The sequence below is a fragment of the Fusarium poae genome, chromosome 2 (genome assembly GCF_019609905.1).
Source record: "Fusarium poae strain DAOMC 252244 chromosome 2, whole genome shotgun sequence".
Lineage (NCBI taxonomy): Eukaryota > Fungi > Ascomycota > Sordariomycetes > Hypocreales > Nectriaceae > Fusarium > Fusarium poae.
Window position 1 is genome coordinate 3,004,906 of NC_058400.1, and position 18,197 is coordinate 3,023,102.

The window sequence follows — 18,197 nt, forward strand, 5'->3', positions numbered from 1 at the left end:
CCCGCCAGTCTTGTAGCGCTAGACACTACTAAGACTGGACAAGATTGGTTTTGGACCGCAAAGCATGGGTGGCACCAGCCATGGGTTGTTCTTAGGCATTGGCTCCCTGTCCGAGACAATGTGAGCTTCTGCGTGTGCCCCTTAACCACCGCAGGAGCACTATCTCACAAAGAGCAAAGAGCCGTTCGACACTGCATCTGCTTAATTACACTCTGCAGCCCATCAGATGTAACGTAGACTTGCTTCTCTGAACTTCCAATGGATTTCCAGTTTTCCGAACAAGAATGCAGCATCCAGCAAGTCTATCCACCACCCCGTCCTGGGTTCAATCTATAAGTGTTGTTTATCTGCTTGGCAAAGACACCGGTCTCCTGTTCCGCATTGAGCAGCTCGGAGATACAACAATACTAGGAGAGAGGATAACGAGGGAGTGTGTATGGACATAAACCTGGTTCTCCAAGGGCATTGGTACATGTTCCATTGATAAGGTTTCTTCTTGCCTCATACCCCTGAGCAGAGCCGCGGCCAGTACCTATCGTATGGTCAGAATACGGCAACTACTAATGTTGGACCGTGAACTTGTGAGGTCGCATACAATAGCCGCCAGTAGGAGGGAGAGCATGCCTAGTGGTTCATTAGCTGCTATCCACTTCACTTCATTCACAGCATTTTAAAAACCGAGATGGAACACTGCTATGCTTGTCGAGTTTGCTGACAACGTTTGGAATGCTGAGCCCCCTGTGAGATTATGACTCTGGGCTCACTGAATTTTTGCTTTTTGTCAAGAAATCAGAATCTTGACAAGCCCCTCGCCAGTACGGATCTAGCGCCCACCCAATTTATCACAACGCCCTTGGGGCATCATGGAACTTGACTGCTAAGAGCAAAAAAGAAAGAAGTGAGCTTTTGCCATCTTGGATTGAACTTCGAGATCAATTATCTTTTGTACACCATATCTTGAATGTCAACTTTTCGGTTATCCCCTGGAGCGTTGACAACGCCAACAGGGACTGAGCTGAGATGACCAAACAGCCGCAGGCAAGACAAAAAAAGACAAGTACCACCTACACCCCAAGAGCACAAATAGAGGATGTGATGAATTTCAGCGGTCGCCATGTCTATTAGTTACTATCTTGATGTTCTCATAAGTGAATATTCGCAAGAAACAAAGGTTCGTAGTCAGTAATCACGTGAACTTGGTCGTGCGCCACATATCAGCTTGAGCCACACTCCCACAACCGCCCGGGCCACCACTCCAAAGACGGAAACACCTTCTTTCGCAAGTTGCCGGGTTGTTAGCTTGTTGATGCCATTCAGACACAAGGTTGATCCCCTTCGACTTGTTGAACGATAACATCTTTGCGCAATAACGTCAGTTCTCCAAAATGCCACCCGGTATGTTCAAAATTCCTTCCAGTAACATCTACATAGCCCATGCGTGCCTATCGCGCGCGACGAATGGCGGCGCGTCGCGATCGCGTCTGGCACAACTCGACGAAACATCACTTTCTATGATCGCAATCCATTTTCTAAAGGTTGCTAATCAATGCGCAGCTCTGAGCGACGACGAAAACTCCGACTTCGAGGAGTTCACTACACCCCCGCGCACTGCTCGCAAGAAATCAACATCAGCTGTGGTGGCTGACAAGTTTGGAGACACCAAAGACGGGTCAGAGGAAGAGTTGGATGAAGACGATGATGAGGATGAGGACTTGGACGAGGACGAGTAAGACATCAACGGATCAATCAAAGGGAAATACTGATGGGCTGCAGGTTCGTTGTCGAAGCGATCAAAAAGCATCTCATCGACGAGGATGTAAGGGAAGCACACGACTTGACTTGATGCATGCTAATCGACATTGCAGGGTAGTCTGAAATTCCAAGTCAAGTGGGAAGGATATGAAGCCAAAAAGGATCTGACTTGGGAACCGGAGGAGAATCTTCGGCATGTACAACCCTTGCTTCAACGATCGATAACGTCTCTTCTAACATGTCGCCCACAGTGAATCTGCTCAAGAAATTCTAGACCAATATTTGGACAAGCTCGGAGGCCGAGAGAAGCTATTCGAGGAGACAGAAACCGCGTCCAAAACGAAGAAGCGGCGCCGAGCTACAAACGGTGGCACGCCTAGCACCACCGCCTCAACAACAAAACGATCTCGACGAGGCGATGCGCACCCGGCCAACACTACACCTCCTGCCACATCCAAGCCATGGAGTCCGCCCGCGGGCTCATGGGAAGATGAGATCGAGTCAATCGAGCTCGAGGAGGACGAAAACATTGGCAAGATTATCGTTTATCTGAGATGGAAGAATGGCAAGAAGACCAAGCACGACACAGATGTGGTTTACAGGAAATGCCCACAGAAGGCAAGTACACTAGGATTATTATATGATTTGATAGAAGCATATGCTAATGCGACGCGGTACAGATGCTTCGTTTCTACGAGCGCCACCTTAAGATCGATAGAGGCGAGAACAAGGAGCTTGTTGAAGGAGCTGAAAACTAGACAGCAAACAAGGAAGGAAGCAGGCTAACATTTGTCCTTGGTCTTGGGCTCTGTGAGAGGATCTCAATAGGAACGGCGTTTGGCGGCCAATGGGAATATTCTTCTGCATTTATGTTGACTTTTTACCAAGATACGCGCGGGCGACGGGCATTCAGCCGGTAGTAGACTTGTTGTTTAATTGGGGGCACGGCCTATAGACTAGGTTGTAATGCATGCGTACCGTACTCTGTACAGAGAGAGGGCTTACTCCGTATCGACCTACCTACTTTAGAAAATGCGAATCACTTGCTTGAACAACATCAACAACAACAATTGATGGATATGCGCATGACATGTGACTGAGTGTTGAGTTGAGAGTGGTATCCGTACCTTGCATTGAATTAGACGGAATTGCGGCATGTTAGCTTAGGCAGTAGGGCCTCTTTACTTTTTGGGCCTCAAGCTGACCGACCCTGACGCGATTTAACGCGATAGATAATGGATACTAGATAAATGTCTTAAAAAGAGAACAAGGTGACGTTTTCTGCGAGGCTGGGAAAAACGGAAAGCTGTCCAGCGTGTCAGAACCCCTGACAAACTCCACTACAAGACCCCTGCAACCCACCCAGCTCTTTACTCCCAGCCTTGCCATTTAACGCGCCCATTACTTTTCTCTACTAACTGAGTCTAGCTACGAGAGAAAAGACGGTGGCGGGGCAACGACTTATAACAGAGTGACTGGCCATGTGTGTGTAAGAGACTGAGACTGAGACTTTACATTCCTACTCCCGTTTTTCTTTTATTCTTTCATTCTTGAGAAACGAATCTCGCGATTTATTTCTCTTGTAAAAAGATAGATACAGTGGAACACAGCTCCTTTTACGATTTCTACGATACCTACCTATCTATCGCCCATCTGTATCACCGAAGCTTTGATTGGTTGACTTGGTTGCACCGCTTCTTTGACTCAACTTAACTTAACACTTTACTGCCACGACATTCTTGACAGAGTATGTATGTCGATCCTCTACTTTCAATCTAGGAGCATTAACTAACTCTGTATCAGATTAAGACATTCTCTTAAACATCGGAACTATCTATTTTCTACAGTAGAGTCAACCTCACTCACTCTTCAACCGCCAACATGAAGAAGAACGACGTTATCGCCATCATTATCATCATTCTCTTCATCATTCTCGCCGGTGTCTCATTTGGAATCTGGAAGCTCGTCTCAATGGCCAAGAACCACATGAGCGCGACAGGGTCCAGCAGAAGCTCCACCGACATCGCCGACTAATTGAGAAAAGCCTCGTCTTCCTGAATCATCACACTTCATCGACCTTCAATGGCTTTCAAGCCTCTCTTCTCGATACCCCCCAAGCATAGAAAATGCTTGGTTGTTAACTTTCTTGTTTATTCTATTCTTTTGGGCACAACGGTTTTGTGATGATGATCATATCTCACTATTTTCTCTTTTCTTTTATTATTATTATCATAACTTAAAAATGATGGTGAAACGTGGATTGGTTGGTAATGTCTGGACGGTTGGTTGGTGATTTCAATATGAATCACTCATGTTATGGGTGTCGGCGCAACATGGCGATTTTGATGAATAGGTCTTTTTTGGATATGTGTTATGTTATGTGTACATGGGAGTAGGTGTAAGATAGACTGCTTTTACGATTTTAGGAAGTCAAGTATGACATGATTAAGAACACAATGCAATGAGTTTATAAAGCAATCATAGCACCTTATCTTTCCTCTAGTATACCTACCTACCTACGCAATGGACATCGCGCTCCAGCTAATCACAACTTGTATTTATGATGAAATGCGAGCTGACAATAACTGTAATTACAAGTTTTATCAATGAAACCCTCGACCTTGAATTGTCCGTCTGTGATAAAACTATCCTAAAAGCATATGTATATAAACTCATGAAACTACCAACTACCACTTCCAAACAGCACAAAAAACCAGTTTCGGCCAACTATATTAAAACATATATAAACCAAATTCAACACAAAGCCCTCTCAATACCGCTACAATGGGAAGAATCGATATGGACCTCGACCTCACTGGCCTAGCCACTCTGGCTTCCAAGCTCAACCTTGACTGTCCAGAATCTTTCGAAAATCCAAGAAGCATTGCTCGCTACCAAAAATACCCCTTCGCTCGGTTTAACCACGACGAAGATCAGCCTGATGTCATTGACAAGAGCAGTGCCGAGTATCGCGTGCGCCTCGCTGAGGTTATTCGCGCTCTCGACGACGCCTATGAAAAGACGTATACAAAATACCAAGCCCGCAAGGCTGACTACATTGCAGAGCTGGAGGGAGACGAACAGCGAATGTGGAACCGTTATATTCTTGACCCAGCCTACAAGAAGTCGCCCATCGAAGGTGCCAAGATCACCGGCTTTGACCGCATCAGCTTTCACGACAAATTTGTCAAAGAAACCCGCGACTACAGTGACCTTCAGGACCTACAGTGTCAGGTATACTACATTGGAAGGCTTCTCCGAATTGGGCGCATGGAGAAGGCTCGGCTGGACGGTTCTGACTCTTTTGTTCATCTTCGTAACGAGTGGGCGGATATGGCTGGTAATGAGGTTGACGATGTCTCTGTTGATAGTCACCTTGACGATGGCTCCCAAACTTGGTCTCGTTCCACTTTCCGCAACATCATCTATGATTAGGAATCGAGTCAGTGGAAGGATGCTGAGCAATCTGTGCTCTATGAAGATATTAGGGGTTAGACGAGAACAAGCATTAGAATAATCACAAAATCACTGTACTAAAAGGCTCAAGTTTAACCCAAACAAAGCTCTATTCCATTCGCCGTCTAGCGGCATTCTATCAATATTTAGAACAAGAGAACCCCTGGTCTTTCCATCTGGTCCCTTGATGCGAAACCTATTCAATGTACAAGAACAAAAACTTAAGCTCAATCAAACCGCTGCTGTGTCGTGTCGTAGTTGCTCTAGTTGCGAGCAAAGGGAGTGGGAGTAGGGACCACGACGGGCTCCTCAGGGGCAACGGGAGGAGGAGCAATAGGAGCAGCAGGAGGAGTGAAGACGGGGGCTCCAGGGACGGGAGTAGGAACCACAGGAGGAGGAGTGGGAACAACGGGAGGAGTAGGCACTGATGAGACTTGTTAGTAAAGTTTTACATATTGATGAAAGTCTTGCTTGCGGTGTAACTTACATCCACTGCCAGGCTGGCCGCCAACAGGGGGGCTGGGAGGCATGGGAGGAGGAACTGGCAACCAACCGCCAGGACCTCCGGGGGCACCAGGGGCTCCAGCTCCGGGACCACCGGGACCTCCGGGTCCGCCAGGTCCGACTCCGGGAAGAGTGCCGTTCATAGGAGGGGGAGGGAAGAAACCTCCAGGAGGGCCGTCTATACGAATATTAGTACATTATACGAAATCCTCTGAGAGTGTAACTCACGGGGAGGGAAAGGAGCAGCCACGGCAAGGGGAGCCACAGCGGCGAGGACAAAGGCAAGGAATCCGGACTTCATCTTGGTAGTTGTGTATAAGAGATAGTGACAGAAAAAGATGGTTTTTGTTGTTGTGCTGGTTTTCTGGATAGAGAAGGCAGATGGCAGTTGACGACTTATAGACTTTTATAACGTGACGAGACCGGCTCAAGAACAAACAAGGATAAGAGATGGACAACGACAGATGGGTCACAGACCAGGGAGTTGTTGATAAGAATAGAGTTAAAAGAATGGGTTGGGTCAAGGAGATAGAACCTGTTTTTTTGGCGAGAACAAGGCCATGACTATATAGTTATCTGTATCTGTGGCTACGTAGTCGTAGTAGGTCCGCAATCCCCCTTGATAGCCTCGCAAATCTTTACTTGTATGGAAGAATTTCTCCGTCCTAGTTTCTAGAATCCTTGAGAGTGATCAACGAGAATTGAGTCTGTTGTATTGGATGCAACCCACTGGCGTATTAAACGGAATTATCTGTGAGCGAACCAATAATGACACTAGGGTCTCGTCTTGATGAATGTCAGGATTTAAAGTGCAGGGGGTGGAGAGGGAAAGCTTGTCTTGTCTTGTCTTGTCTTGGATGTTTCCCTGTAAGTTGGTTGGACTTGAGGCTCACACAGGCTAAGTACATTGCATAGGTACCTAGGTAGGTACCTAGGTATGCTGTCTATACCCAAGACACTATAAATTAGCATTTTATAGGCGATTAATTATCCGATGTAGGTTAAGCCGTTAGTCTAGGTACCTATGAAATTTAGACATCAGCAGCATCTTTATTCCAACGTCATGAATTCTCTTTTCCAACTTTTCATTAACTCAATCATACCTAATGAGAATAAAAAGTAGATAACCTTGATGATCGTCCATTATGACGCTCGTTCAACCTGTTCGTCTCCATAAAACGAGTCCACAGTTTTCTCTACTATGTAACATGCGACGCGTAATGCAAACAAAAGTAGGTAAGGAAACATTCCATCACTATTTGTTATCTTACAGCCAAACAAAATGCCCCATAACCCAATTCCTTGACATGAGCAGTTTCAACTTTTGTTTCTCCACCCGCCCTTGGAGTCAAAAAGGGAAGCTGAGTCAATGAGGCTCTCTCTGCAAGGTACAGAAAGAAGGGAAAAGGAAACGTAACTACGTATCTTTGTTGCAGATCTTCCTGCTCAACAGGGTTCTTTGCTCCGTATCAAGGACGTGACGACGTGGCCTCCACGGCAAGCAAATGGCTGAGATCCAGTGGATTCGAATGATGTGCAGTAACAGATAAAATTATAGGGTGATTAAGCTTTGGAAGGCTTCTGTGCTTGCATGGTTATGTCTCATATCTATGTATAATCTTCCTTTTTTTCATGATGGCTTTGAGATCTGAATGGTGCAAGAATTGAACAACGTTGCATGCTAGACGAAACACGGAACGAATTGCTCCATATAGTATCTGTAGCGTCTATCCATCATCAGATCGAAATCACTCATTCCACGTACCAAGCGTAGCATATCGTAAACTCTATCTGTTTATTCTATTCCCTTCATCTAAGAAACTCTTACACGAAGCATCAGCCCATTGGCCTTCTTCAGAGCCCATCATCCAGGACGTTGGGTATCAACCTCTTTCTCTCGATTCTCATTTTCTGTCCAGAATACTGCACCTCAACACATTCTTGTCTCTCACCAACTCATGACACCCCTACCGCGATCAAATCCGCCTCGTAGCTGACGTTCAGGCTTGACGACCTTGCCTCTGAGCACAGTATATCGGATCAGATTCTCACAGTCTTCGGGCATGACACGAGCAAGCCAGATGCCCTGCGCTGCACCAACGCTATCCTCTCCTGAACCATTGACACTGCCGCCGTTCTTCTCGCCATTACTCGTACCGTTCTGCTGCTCAGCCGTATCATCCAACCCAAACGCATTGGGCCGTCGGTAGATCATTACATTAGCAGAGTACTTGTGTCCTCCCACATGGCTGATGTAGTAGATACCCACTCCACCGGGTCTCTCATCGTGTAGATCCCGATACAGACCCAGCGGTCTCAGCTGGCGCTCGAATTCCTTCCTCAAAACAGGAGCACTCTGCGCACAGCGAACGTCACGTGTTCGGTGACTGCACATGAGGATAACAGCGTTGTGAGGGCAGTTGGCCAGAGAAACATCAGGAATGCCAGCAGCTGGATCCGGAGACGGCAGAGAAGCGGGAAGAGATGCCGGTGTAAGAGGAGAGGTGCTGGTGGGTGCTTGGTTGATGACGTCTGTAATTATTTGAGGCACGCTGAGAGGATGGACATTGCGAAGAAGTTTGAATGCTGGTAAGAGTAGAAGTGTTGTGGGTTCAGAGTAGTCATCTGTATCATGAGGAGTGGGCATATTAGATGCCGACAGCTTGAGTTTCTATGAGTCTTTTGTTAGCAATTGCTCGCCCGAACTTAACTTGTAGGATAGTCAAATTGAATGCGAGACACTCTCACTATACTCATCAACTCGTGTTAGGCAGGTGGCAAACTCACTCCATTAGAAGGCTCAACTGCTTTGGAAAAAGCTTGCATGACGCTGCCCTCTTCTTCTTCCACATCCCTCACCCAATCCGTTTTCCCTGTCCCGACAAGAACATGCGTACTCCAAGCTGCAACGAGACCATACAGCACATCCTCCTCCTCAATCTTGAAGCCCCTTGGATACCGGGCCGAGCAGTTGTCACAATCGTGCAGACACTCCTCACCATCTACCTTTGGGTCCGTCTTTACGAACAGCTCCGATGCTGATGGTGGCTTGTCGTCATTGGCAGTTCCGGAGCCTAGCACGGAGCTCACGAGGTTTTTGAATGAGAGAGCCATTCTCTGCTTTGCCGGTGGACGTGGAAGCCAAGACGGCGTGGCGGCTGTTGTTGAGTGAGAATATTTGTGAGGTTGATGATGAGTATGAGTGGAAGATAAACTCATGATCCAAGAGAGGCAAGTCAGTCGTCGGTAGTTTTTAGGGCCGTCCACTTCTGATGCCGTAGGTTCGGCTCGGATTTGACAATCTGGGTACTGAATCCACCAGAACAGGTAATTAATTCGTAATTAAAGGATCTAACCGGTATGCGATTGGACTTCCCTTAGAGCTTGTACTGATTGATAATCAAATAATCAATCAGTTAATCAATCTTACAAGGATCAGTTAGCCGACTTAATTACCTCAAAAACTCAAAAAGAAGCATGCAAGTCAAAATATCGAAATTATATTTGCAGAATAACGTTAGATGCCCGCCAACGCATTATATCCATAAGTGACTCCCGTAAATCTCGCTCTATTCCTTCGCTCTATTACTTACCCCGTCTAACTCCTATCACCGAGCCTGACACCATTGACTGCCTTGACACACACGTCATTAGATCCTCCGTCAACTACCACAAAACATTATAATCATTCTTAATTGCATATATGTATACCCAGGTGCAAACAATATCTACCTAGATACTGATGACTGTTCCGTGGCCTTGAGTAGCGTTAGAAGACTTCTAGATTTAGGCCCGGCTTGTATACACAAATGGTAACAAAACGAGCACCTCATATATTGAACCATTTGACTCACCAAGCTGCGTACAAGTGAAGATAACAAATGCCCCGAGAAGCGTATCATGGACGTATTATAAAAGATACAATGTACTGAAGCTAAATAAATAGTACAAGATGCCCAGGCTACAGTAACTTGGTGTCTTCCGACCTCATTACTAGCCATTATTATTTCAACGCTTACGCGTTCTTCTTCCTGGCCTCATCATATCCCTCCTCTTCACTATCATCATCCTCTTCATCCCCATCTGTCCTCTCCTGGTCTGTCTTGTGTCGACGATGCTTCATTGCCTCTCGAATCTTGCGAGTCGCTTCATCAAATCCGCCACTCGAGTCAAGGGTGGTGAATCCACTAAGAGGGAACCCACCAGATCCAAATCCGCCTCCACTGCTGCTTGATCGCGACCTACTGCGGGCTCTGGACGGTGGTCGTGTAGAGAAGATACCCACATGGCCAATGTTGCTGAACGAGTCGTTGCGCGGAAGCGCTCGGCTGGACTGTGTTGTGCTTCGTCGCGATAGTGCTGGTGGTGTCTCGGGCTCGAGGCCAGTACTGGATTGGTCGCTATCTCGTCGTCGATGCGCCTTGGGAGATGTCGCAGCGCCGCCCTCGGCCTTGTACAGGTCGGGTACAAGCCGAGCTTTCTCAAAGTCATCAAACATCTCGGGTCCAAGGGTATTAATCACGTCCGTTACCTGAGCGCTCAGCTCCGCTCGTCGTATTCGAAACCTGTGGATGTTGTAGTTCGAGGTCGGTGTCAAGCAGAGCAGAAGTGGCCTGAGAGACTTAAAGATGTCGACACCAACCTCGCCGAAGCGCAGAGACGCAAATGTGATACCAACCATAAATGGCCACATGGCGAAATAGATAACCCACAGCGGTACGCTCTCCGGGACATAACCCCATAGACGATCCTGCCAAACCTTGAAAGTGACAATTGCAGAGTAGATGTGGTACAGCGTTGGCGCAAGACCAATTGCTACAAGAATCTTCCACGTCGCCATAACATCACGGCCACGAATCTTGACAGTTGAACCAGCCAGAGCCGTCTTGGCCTTTTGCCGACTGATAATTCTGGTTGCGACAAAGACAGGTGCAAAGAGGATCAGACCCGGTAAGGTGCAGATAAAGAGGAGGAGAAGCTTGATCGATCGGTAAATAAAGAGAAAAATGACCTTGAGCATGTTCATCTTGGCATACTGTACTTGATGGTCCTTCAAGTTGAGGTATCGCAGTTGCGAGTTATATTCCTTCACTGCAGCAGTCAAGGATGTGATACGCTCGTCGTTCTTGTATCTCTCATAACCCATGCACAATCTTCGATTCAGCTCAATCACTACTGGGAGCGGAAGCTTCTTGCCTGTCGGATTGTAAAGTCGTCGAGCGGCCTGGATCACCATGAGAGTGTCATAATCAGGAGCGGAAACAGTGACGGAGTTGAGAGCCTGGTAGACTGTATCCAGGACTTGGCCAATGGCTTCACGACGCTGATTGTTACAGTAAAGTTCGACGAGATGACGGGGGATCTCAAAGGGGGCACCAAACTCAACAACGGCGCGTGAGCGGAACTTGTGAGCATGGAAGTAGTTCATACCAACAGGGACAATTTTGAGACCGCAGTCAGGGTCTTGAGCCAAAGTTCCCAGAGCCATGATTGCAACACCAGCCTTGAGAGGTAGGAGTTCGGTGCGATCGTGGCTACCACCCTCAGGGAAAATACCAACGCAGCCACCGTTGCACAGACGAGAGAAGACAGCCTCATAAACCTTGGTCTGGTCGATATGAGGTGCCATCTTGAACTTGGTACCCTGGAAGCCAGGGGCAGGTCCCCTCACATCTTTGTTGGTGAAGTTACCATCGCTATCAATATCGTCACGGCCTGTCAGCTGTGATAAAGCGAGCTTGCCCTTAAAAGGCCGCTTGACACGGATCTCTTCCGGACCGATGATCTGGGAGATATCGACACTGGCACCGCTCTGACCCTTGATAGAAGGCAAGAAAAGCATGCCCTGAACTTCACCTTCACCCTGTCCGAATTTGGTGCCAACACCTCGAATTAGAGTTGGGTCGTTGATAGGATCGGGGAGGTAAATGGTTCCGGTTGCTGGCTTGGCAGCGTCTTGGGCGCGACCGACGGGGACTGAGCCAACTTGTCGTGAACCCCAACCTATAAATCCGTGGACCGACTTTTGGGCGATAAGAAGAGATGCTCGTCGTTTAGCCTCGTTTCGCAATGTTCGCTGAAGAATGATAGCATCGACGAACTGTTGAAGGTGTTAGCAGACTATGGTATACAATGACAAAGTCGGGCTGCTATTTCGCCTCCTCCGCCAGTATTCAATAAAGAGGATTTGTAGAGCTTAACTGACCTGGTTGGCATGCGGTGCAGCAACGAACAAGACGGGACCTGTCTGGGGGACGCGCCAGGCACCTCGAGGTACAACCTCTCGGAAGAACATATCAACAATGTTACCGACGGTGTAGAGAAACATGTCGTACTTCCAGTTCACCATAGGATATAGCTCCTTCTGCGGGGTCGGGTTCGTCGCGGACTGCGGCGCTGCCGCATCCTTGGTGCCGGCTTGTTTAGACATGGCGGGCGAGCGAGGAAGAGACCAGCGCTCTTGGAGCAGGTGAGAGAAACTGAATATGAGGTCGAAGGGTGGGTATGGATGTTGTAAAAATCTTTAACAGACTAGACAAGCGAGGTATACTCGACGTGAGGGGCGGCGGGCCTCTGGACGGGTTGGAGCGAACGAAGATAGGTCGATAGTTAGGTGATGCAAGATGTTGAATAAACTATATTGAAATCGGCACTAAGGACAGTTTAAACCCCTCAGCATTACTGTTGGACGGACAGGATAAGCTGGGAAAAGACGAGGCGAGACAATGCAGGACAGAACAGAATGGGAGGTGATGCACATGAGATGAAGATGGAGAAATAGCTGGGGCTGGGGTTGGGGATGTTCTGTGCTGTAATTGTGACCTGAAGAGGGGAAATCGAGGGTTGCCTTATTAGTTAGTACCGAGTACCTACCTACTAAGGTAAGTAAAGGTTGGCTTTGGAGCTATGAAGCTACCGTCATAGCATTGGATGATCCTGTCAATGAATACCTCAACTTTATTGAGAAGTTCCGAATTGATTCCCTTGTCCTTGTTTATCAGCTTCCTCTTCGATCCCTATCCAACGAACTTACCTCCCTATTTCATGACCGAGGATGATTTTGGTTACATGCCGTACTCGCTCTCGGCGTTTTTGCCCTTGCGAACATTTGTCTATCACCCCACTATCAGAGATCCGGTACGAAGCGGCTTGTACTGCAAGTAACTGGCGTGACGCAAGGATCTCTCCAATTCTACCTACTAACCTATGTTGCACATTGTGGTCAGAGACATTTGTGAACCAGAACATGCCGAGTATAAGCCACATTTCAACGGCGCATCATTAACCAACAAAGCGGTTTGGGAATAGGAGGTCATTCAACTTGAGACATCAGCGCTGGAAACATGGCCTCGAATTCATGCATCAACAAACATATGTACCCTTTGCTCACATGGATTGATCACAAGTACCTACTGTGCAGAATACGTAGCGAGATCACAAGTTGATTCACACCATCGTCATATCTACCTTCAGCCACTGATTAGTAGGTAGTTTATTCAAACCCCGGGACCAACCGCCACTTCATCACGCTACCAATATTACAATCTCCATCATGGACCCTCTGCGAATTTCCGAGAAACAACAACGAGAGAAACATATCCGTGCGCCCAGACTTTCACATGTCAATCCCGTGAGAGCATTCGAGTTCACCATTCGGCATCCATTATTTTAACATTCAGTAACCACTTGGCATGGCTAGGCTTTGAAAAAAAAAACATACCCAGAAACAAGAGCATTCTCTCGGCACAGGTCTTGCCTGTCTATAGAAGCCAAGTCCCAACAAAAAAGCGCCTGCTATAGTCACATTGGATGCGGTTGAGACTCTAATGCGCCATCAAATCACTAACGTCAGTGGAGGGAGGGGGTGGGTGGGTGTACACGGTATCCTACAATGAGTGATGTTTCTGCCTCATCCACATCCCATCAAGCTGTCTCTGTATCCCGAGGTCAAAAGGATCTTTAGGTTTCTGTAGATGCTGGGCTGGGGTTGGAGGACGTAGCTGGACCCTCATGGTATCAGAAAAATTGGCCGCCGGAAGCATAAGAGACGAAATTAGTGGGCCACTTTATGATCCTTAGAATATAGCTCTTAGACTACTTATTTTTGTAACCCAAGACTTCGAAGGCCATTTTTTCTGCTACCCACTACTAGCTGGACAATATTATGTATTAATTTACCAAGTCACCTTGGCAAGGCCCCCCTGCTTTTGCATGTGTAACGATGCGTTTGCTTCTACCAGCAGTGCCATACAGAGTTGACAGACAAATCATGAACCCCTTATACACGATGTGCTTGACAAGAAACGTATTGGCCATCATACTAGGAGACCAACAAGACGTCAAGACCTCGCCATATGGCTTTCTCATCGCTTTCCTCGCCGTCTGCTTTTCTTCTCCGGTACACTCACACTACCTCCCTCAAGCTCGCCCTCTTCAATCTTGCCTTCATTCTCCATTTCTTTCAGTTTCTCCTGCCCAGAGATAAACATACTCAAATCCCGGTTCATCTCCTGCAGATCTGCGTTTTCCGCTTTGACCTTCTCCAGCTCCATAGCTATTGCTTCGTGATCTTTATTGAGATGTTCAATTCGCTTCATCAATCCCTCATTCAGTCGTTTCTCTTCCTGGAGAGATTTTCCGAGGTTGCGTGCCAATACTTCGCTCTTGCTTGCCTTGTTGCGCTCTCTTTCAAGTTGCTTCTCCAGCTCGGGAATCGTTTCTTGACTAAGAGTCGTATACTTCTCGTCTAATAACGCTAACTTCTCCATGGCCTGGGATGCCTGGGCGGCAGCAGTCTCAGCAGTCGTGGATGCTTTCGAGGCTTTGTCAACGGTCTTGCGAATCAATTCTTCGTAGTATACCCGCTGCGATTCAAGTTGGCTTGTGACCAGATGCGTATACTCCAGACCGATACTTTCGAGCTTTGCCCGAGGTACGACATCCTCTTCTTCTGGGTGACCAATTGATCTACTTCTTGAAGGAAGCTCCACCACTTTGCCATCACCTTTGGCTCGTATAAGCCGGTGCACCCACATATCACCGGCGTAATCCCAGACATGCTGTGTTTCCAGCTCGAGAGCAAAGCAATGTGCCGTCTCTTTCCAGTGGTCTTTTGCGTGGCCACCTTTGTAACGGCCACAGCCTACGTAGCCGCATATCAAACAAATCCATAAGTCATCTGTGCAGCTACAGATGGTGCAAATATTCGAGGCTCCGGATCCAAACGGCTGTGTATGAGGATTCGAGGGATCCGGGTTCGCATCAGGTGACGTGTTCGTAAATCTACAGACGGGACACCCAGCTCCTTTCCAATTCTGAAGGCATGTGCAATGAAACACATGAGAGCATGGAATAGTCATTAATCCGTTTGTCTCGTCCATACGCTCCAGGCATACAGGGCATGTAGGCAGTTCTACAAGATTCGGTGTCGGGGGAGGAAACGGCCGGAGGCTACTCGACATTCCTGCTGAAGAGGAAAGAGGTGAGAGAGCGGCGTTAGATTTTCTTCGCGTCGGGGTTTCAAACGTTATGCTTTTGACAAACACTACATGACATATCTGAGGCTGGGTTAAGTGTTAGCGACCATGTTCGCCTTGTATCATACACGCTGTCACTTACCTCCATAGTGTTGAAAACTTTGCCGTCAAACTCCCGACGCCATTGCTTCGCTCGGGTATTATCTCGAAACTTAAGAAGTACAAGGTACCTGTTCATTCGCGAGGTCATAACCATGCGGCAATGGCTGATATCACCTCTCCATTTTTCTCCCACAAATCCCATAAGATCGCCTGGGGACATGTATGCAGGGACTGCCGGTATGCAAAGCGTTGTACAGTCGTTATTTTTCAAGTCTCCAGTTCCGTTCTCCTGGCCATCCGCTTCGATGAGACTCGGCGTCTCATCGCTCTCTCGGTAAAAGTGTACGACACCCCATCCGAGTTCGGTATTCTTTGTTTCAAGTGGAAGGAGATCTGCCTTGGTCGCTGTACCAGCCCCTCCAAACATAGGCCCTAGAGAAGGTGCCGCCGATGGAGCGTTTCGACTCCCCTCGCTAGCCATTGTGTGTCCGGTTCGTAAATCGACTGTTTCGAGACTGACGCGACCAAACCTCCAGTCTCTAACTGCGTTTTGCGGGTGTATTGCGGCGCTCGAGTTTGGTGGTGGGAAGCTATTGGCTCTCTCGAGCCACTGTCTCTCCGACACAATTTCAATTCTTCGTTCGTCTTCCTTGACAGGCGGTCCTGCTGCTGTGCCACAGTCGATTATACCGAGGCTCGAAGTGGACGAGTTTTGCTCTACAGTTACGTATGGAGATGCGTGGTTCGCAGGGCGGTATGAAGGAGAATCGGGGGTATTTGGTATTCTGTAGGCTGTCTGTCGATCTGGTCTCGGGTGGGAGGGAAAGTCGTCGAAAACGCTCGATTCGGGCAGCGGTAGCCAGATAAGGTCTGTGGTCTCTGACGAAGCAGTTAATGGATTAGGTATGGGATACAGCTCAAATTTGATGTGATAAAAATAAGAAGGCATAGCGTATCAGTCTACAGCAAGCTGCTCGTTCGAAAGATGATGGTGTTGGAGCTTATGATACAATACCTTATTAGTTAGTACCTATCCGTATGTCAACCCCACTCGTCATGAGCCGAGCTAGCTGGGGTGCGCAGCCTGTGGTTCTAATTCACCTGCTAAGTGAGTAAGACTTCCTCTGAACTTTAGTATATATATATCTGGTTGTTTCTCACAATTTCTAATATCTGCCTAATAATGATTTTTCCTGTTGCTCTGAAGCTTTGAACTTTATGATTCAAGAATAAACAACCTAACAGCATTATATAAACGGCATAAACTGACATATTAATTACGTCTCTTATGCCTCCATTGACAGCAGGTGGGGCAGTCTTGGAAACATAAGTGTCAACATACAGTGATTCAGAAGACGACATCACACCGATTCAGAAAGGAAGGTAGACTTCAATCGAGTCTATTAACAATGTTGCCTTGCGAAGTAAGCTATGCTATAGCCGGTCCCAAACGCCTTCATAATTACTGTTTCTCATAAAAGCCACTAGCCACCTAATCATAATAGTCGCCTACTGGCCACCTCGGAGGCGAAGAACAAGGTGGAGGGTTGACTCCTTCTGAATGTTGTAGTCGGAAAGGGTTCGGCCATCCTCAAGCTGCTTGCCAGCAAAGATGAGTCGCTGCTGGTCAGGAGGAATACCTTCCTTATCCTGGATCTTGGACTTGACGTTGTCGATGGTGTCAGAAGACTCCACCTCGAGGGTGATGGTCTTGCCAGTAAGGGTCTTGACGACTGCAGTCGAATGTTAGTAATAAATCGTGTGGCGAAGATGTCAAGATAACTTACAAATCTGCATACCACCACGAAGGCGAAGAACAAGGTGGAGGGTCGACTCCTTCTGGATATTGTAGTCGGAAAGGGTTCGGCCATCCTCAAGCTGCTTGCCAGCGAAAATCAATCGCTGCTGATCAGGAGGAATGCCTTCCTTGTCCTGAATCTTGGACTTGACATTGTCGATAGTATCAGAGGACTCTACCTCAAGGGTGATGGTCTTGCCGGTGAGGGTCTTGACGAAGATCTGCATACCACCACGAAGGCGGAGGACGAGATGGAGGGTTGACTCCTTTTGGATATTGTAGTCGGAGAGGGTACGACCGTCCTCAAGCTGCTTGCCGGCGAAAATCAATCGCTGCTGGTCAGGAGGAATGCCTTCCTTGTCCTGAATCTTGGACTTGACATTGTCGATAGTATCAGAGGACTCCACCTCAAGGGTGATGGTCTTGCCGGTGAGGGTCTTGACGAAGATTTGCATGATGGCAGTAGTGTGATGCAAGTGTTCTTGGGTTGATGGTATTTCGGATGGGATGATGTAGATGGGTGGTTGGGTTCAAAGAGAAGTAAATGTTCTGGGAGCGAGATGTTGTAGGAAGAAAAGAAGCCGAAGTTGAGAAGAGGCGGAGGAGGTTTAAGTAGGTGAGGGGAAGGTTTGTTTGGATCAAACGCAAGGTGCAAGGGGGCGCAGTTACCGGATTACGCCTGCCAGCTGCCAGGCAGTGACAAACAAGAGCAACAAGGCAGGCGCGGAACCCTACCTAGGTAGGTTGGCAGCCCAGCCCAGAGAAGGCGCGCAACTTCCGGGGGCGGATGATTCATAATAGCCAATGACGGCAACGACTACTAAAGTACCTCCTAGGGAAGGCTCCAGAATCTGGCACCGCACTTTACCTTACATGCATTCACCGTGATAACAGGCAAGGCGAGTCTTGGGGTCGCAGAAAACTTACCTTAGAGGTACTGTAGGTGCCTAAGAAACCAAATAACTTAGTCCCTTTATGCCATCTTGGCCCGCTCTTCTCAGGCTGTTTATCTCTTTATCCTAACCTTGGTATGCTGTCGCGAAGGATCCGATACATATCACTTAACACTTACCTACTACCTTAGTACGTACTACCTAGGTATCGTGTAA

At 47.7% G+C, this 18,197-nt stretch overlaps 7 protein-coding genes across 7 annotated transcripts; 3 read left to right on the forward strand and 4 right to left on the reverse strand.

Annotated features, from left to right (window-relative positions):
- Positions 1-1,385: 1,385 nt before the first annotated feature.
- FPOAC1_004894 (uncharacterized protein) lies at positions 1,386-2,510 on the forward strand (the record flags this gene model as incomplete). Its single annotated transcript, XM_044849431.1, has 6 exons — positions 1,386-1,395; positions 1,555-1,726; positions 1,774-1,816; positions 1,866-1,888; positions 2,004-2,346; positions 2,433-2,510. 6 exons carry the CDS (start codon positions 1,386-1,388, stop codon positions 2,508-2,510), a joined length of 669 nt encoding a protein of 222 aa, XP_044708141.1.
- Positions 2,511-3,633: 1,123 nt separating this feature from the next.
- On the forward strand, positions 3,634-3,875 carry FPOAC1_004895 (uncharacterized protein; the record flags this gene model as incomplete). Its single annotated transcript, XM_044849432.1, has 2 exons — positions 3,634-3,752; positions 3,797-3,875. 2 exons carry the CDS (start codon positions 3,634-3,636, stop codon positions 3,873-3,875), a joined length of 198 nt encoding a protein of 65 aa, XP_044708142.1.
- Positions 3,876-4,536: 661 nt separating this feature from the next.
- Positions 4,537-5,187, forward strand: FPOAC1_004896 (uncharacterized protein; the record flags this gene model as incomplete). Its single annotated transcript, XM_044849433.1, has 1 exon — positions 4,537-5,187. The coding sequence occupies one exon, from the start codon at positions 4,537-4,539 to the stop codon at positions 5,185-5,187; it is 651 nt and encodes a 216-aa protein (XP_044708143.1).
- A 284-nt stretch (positions 5,188-5,471) lies between these two features.
- Positions 5,472-6,013, reverse strand: FPOAC1_004897 (uncharacterized protein; the record flags this gene model as incomplete). Its single annotated transcript, XM_044849434.1, has 3 exons — positions 5,472-5,632; positions 5,696-5,890; positions 5,941-6,013. 3 exons carry the CDS (start codon positions 6,011-6,013, stop codon positions 5,472-5,474), a joined length of 429 nt encoding a protein of 142 aa, XP_044708144.1.
- A 1,647-nt stretch (positions 6,014-7,660) lies between these two features.
- Positions 7,661-8,826, reverse strand: FPOAC1_004898 (uncharacterized protein; the record flags this gene model as incomplete). Its single annotated transcript, XM_044849435.1, has 2 exons — positions 7,661-8,383; positions 8,500-8,826. 2 exons carry the CDS (start codon positions 8,824-8,826, stop codon positions 7,661-7,663), a joined length of 1,050 nt encoding a protein of 349 aa, XP_044708145.1.
- Positions 8,827-9,727: 901 nt separating this feature from the next.
- On the reverse strand, positions 9,728-12,142 carry FPOAC1_004899 (uncharacterized protein; the record flags this gene model as incomplete). The annotated part of the gene is made up of 2 exons (XM_044849436.1): positions 9,728-11,812; positions 11,918-12,142. 2 exons carry the CDS (start codon positions 12,140-12,142, stop codon positions 9,728-9,730), a joined length of 2,310 nt encoding a protein of 769 aa, XP_044708146.1.
- Positions 12,143-14,075: 1,933 nt separating this feature from the next.
- FPOAC1_004900 (uncharacterized protein) lies at positions 14,076-16,239 on the reverse strand (the record flags this gene model as incomplete). The annotated part of the gene is made up of 2 exons (XM_044849437.1): positions 14,076-15,275; positions 15,331-16,239. 2 exons carry the CDS (start codon positions 16,237-16,239, stop codon positions 14,076-14,078), a joined length of 2,109 nt encoding a protein of 702 aa, XP_044708147.1.
- Positions 16,240-18,197: the final 1,958 nt, after the last annotated feature.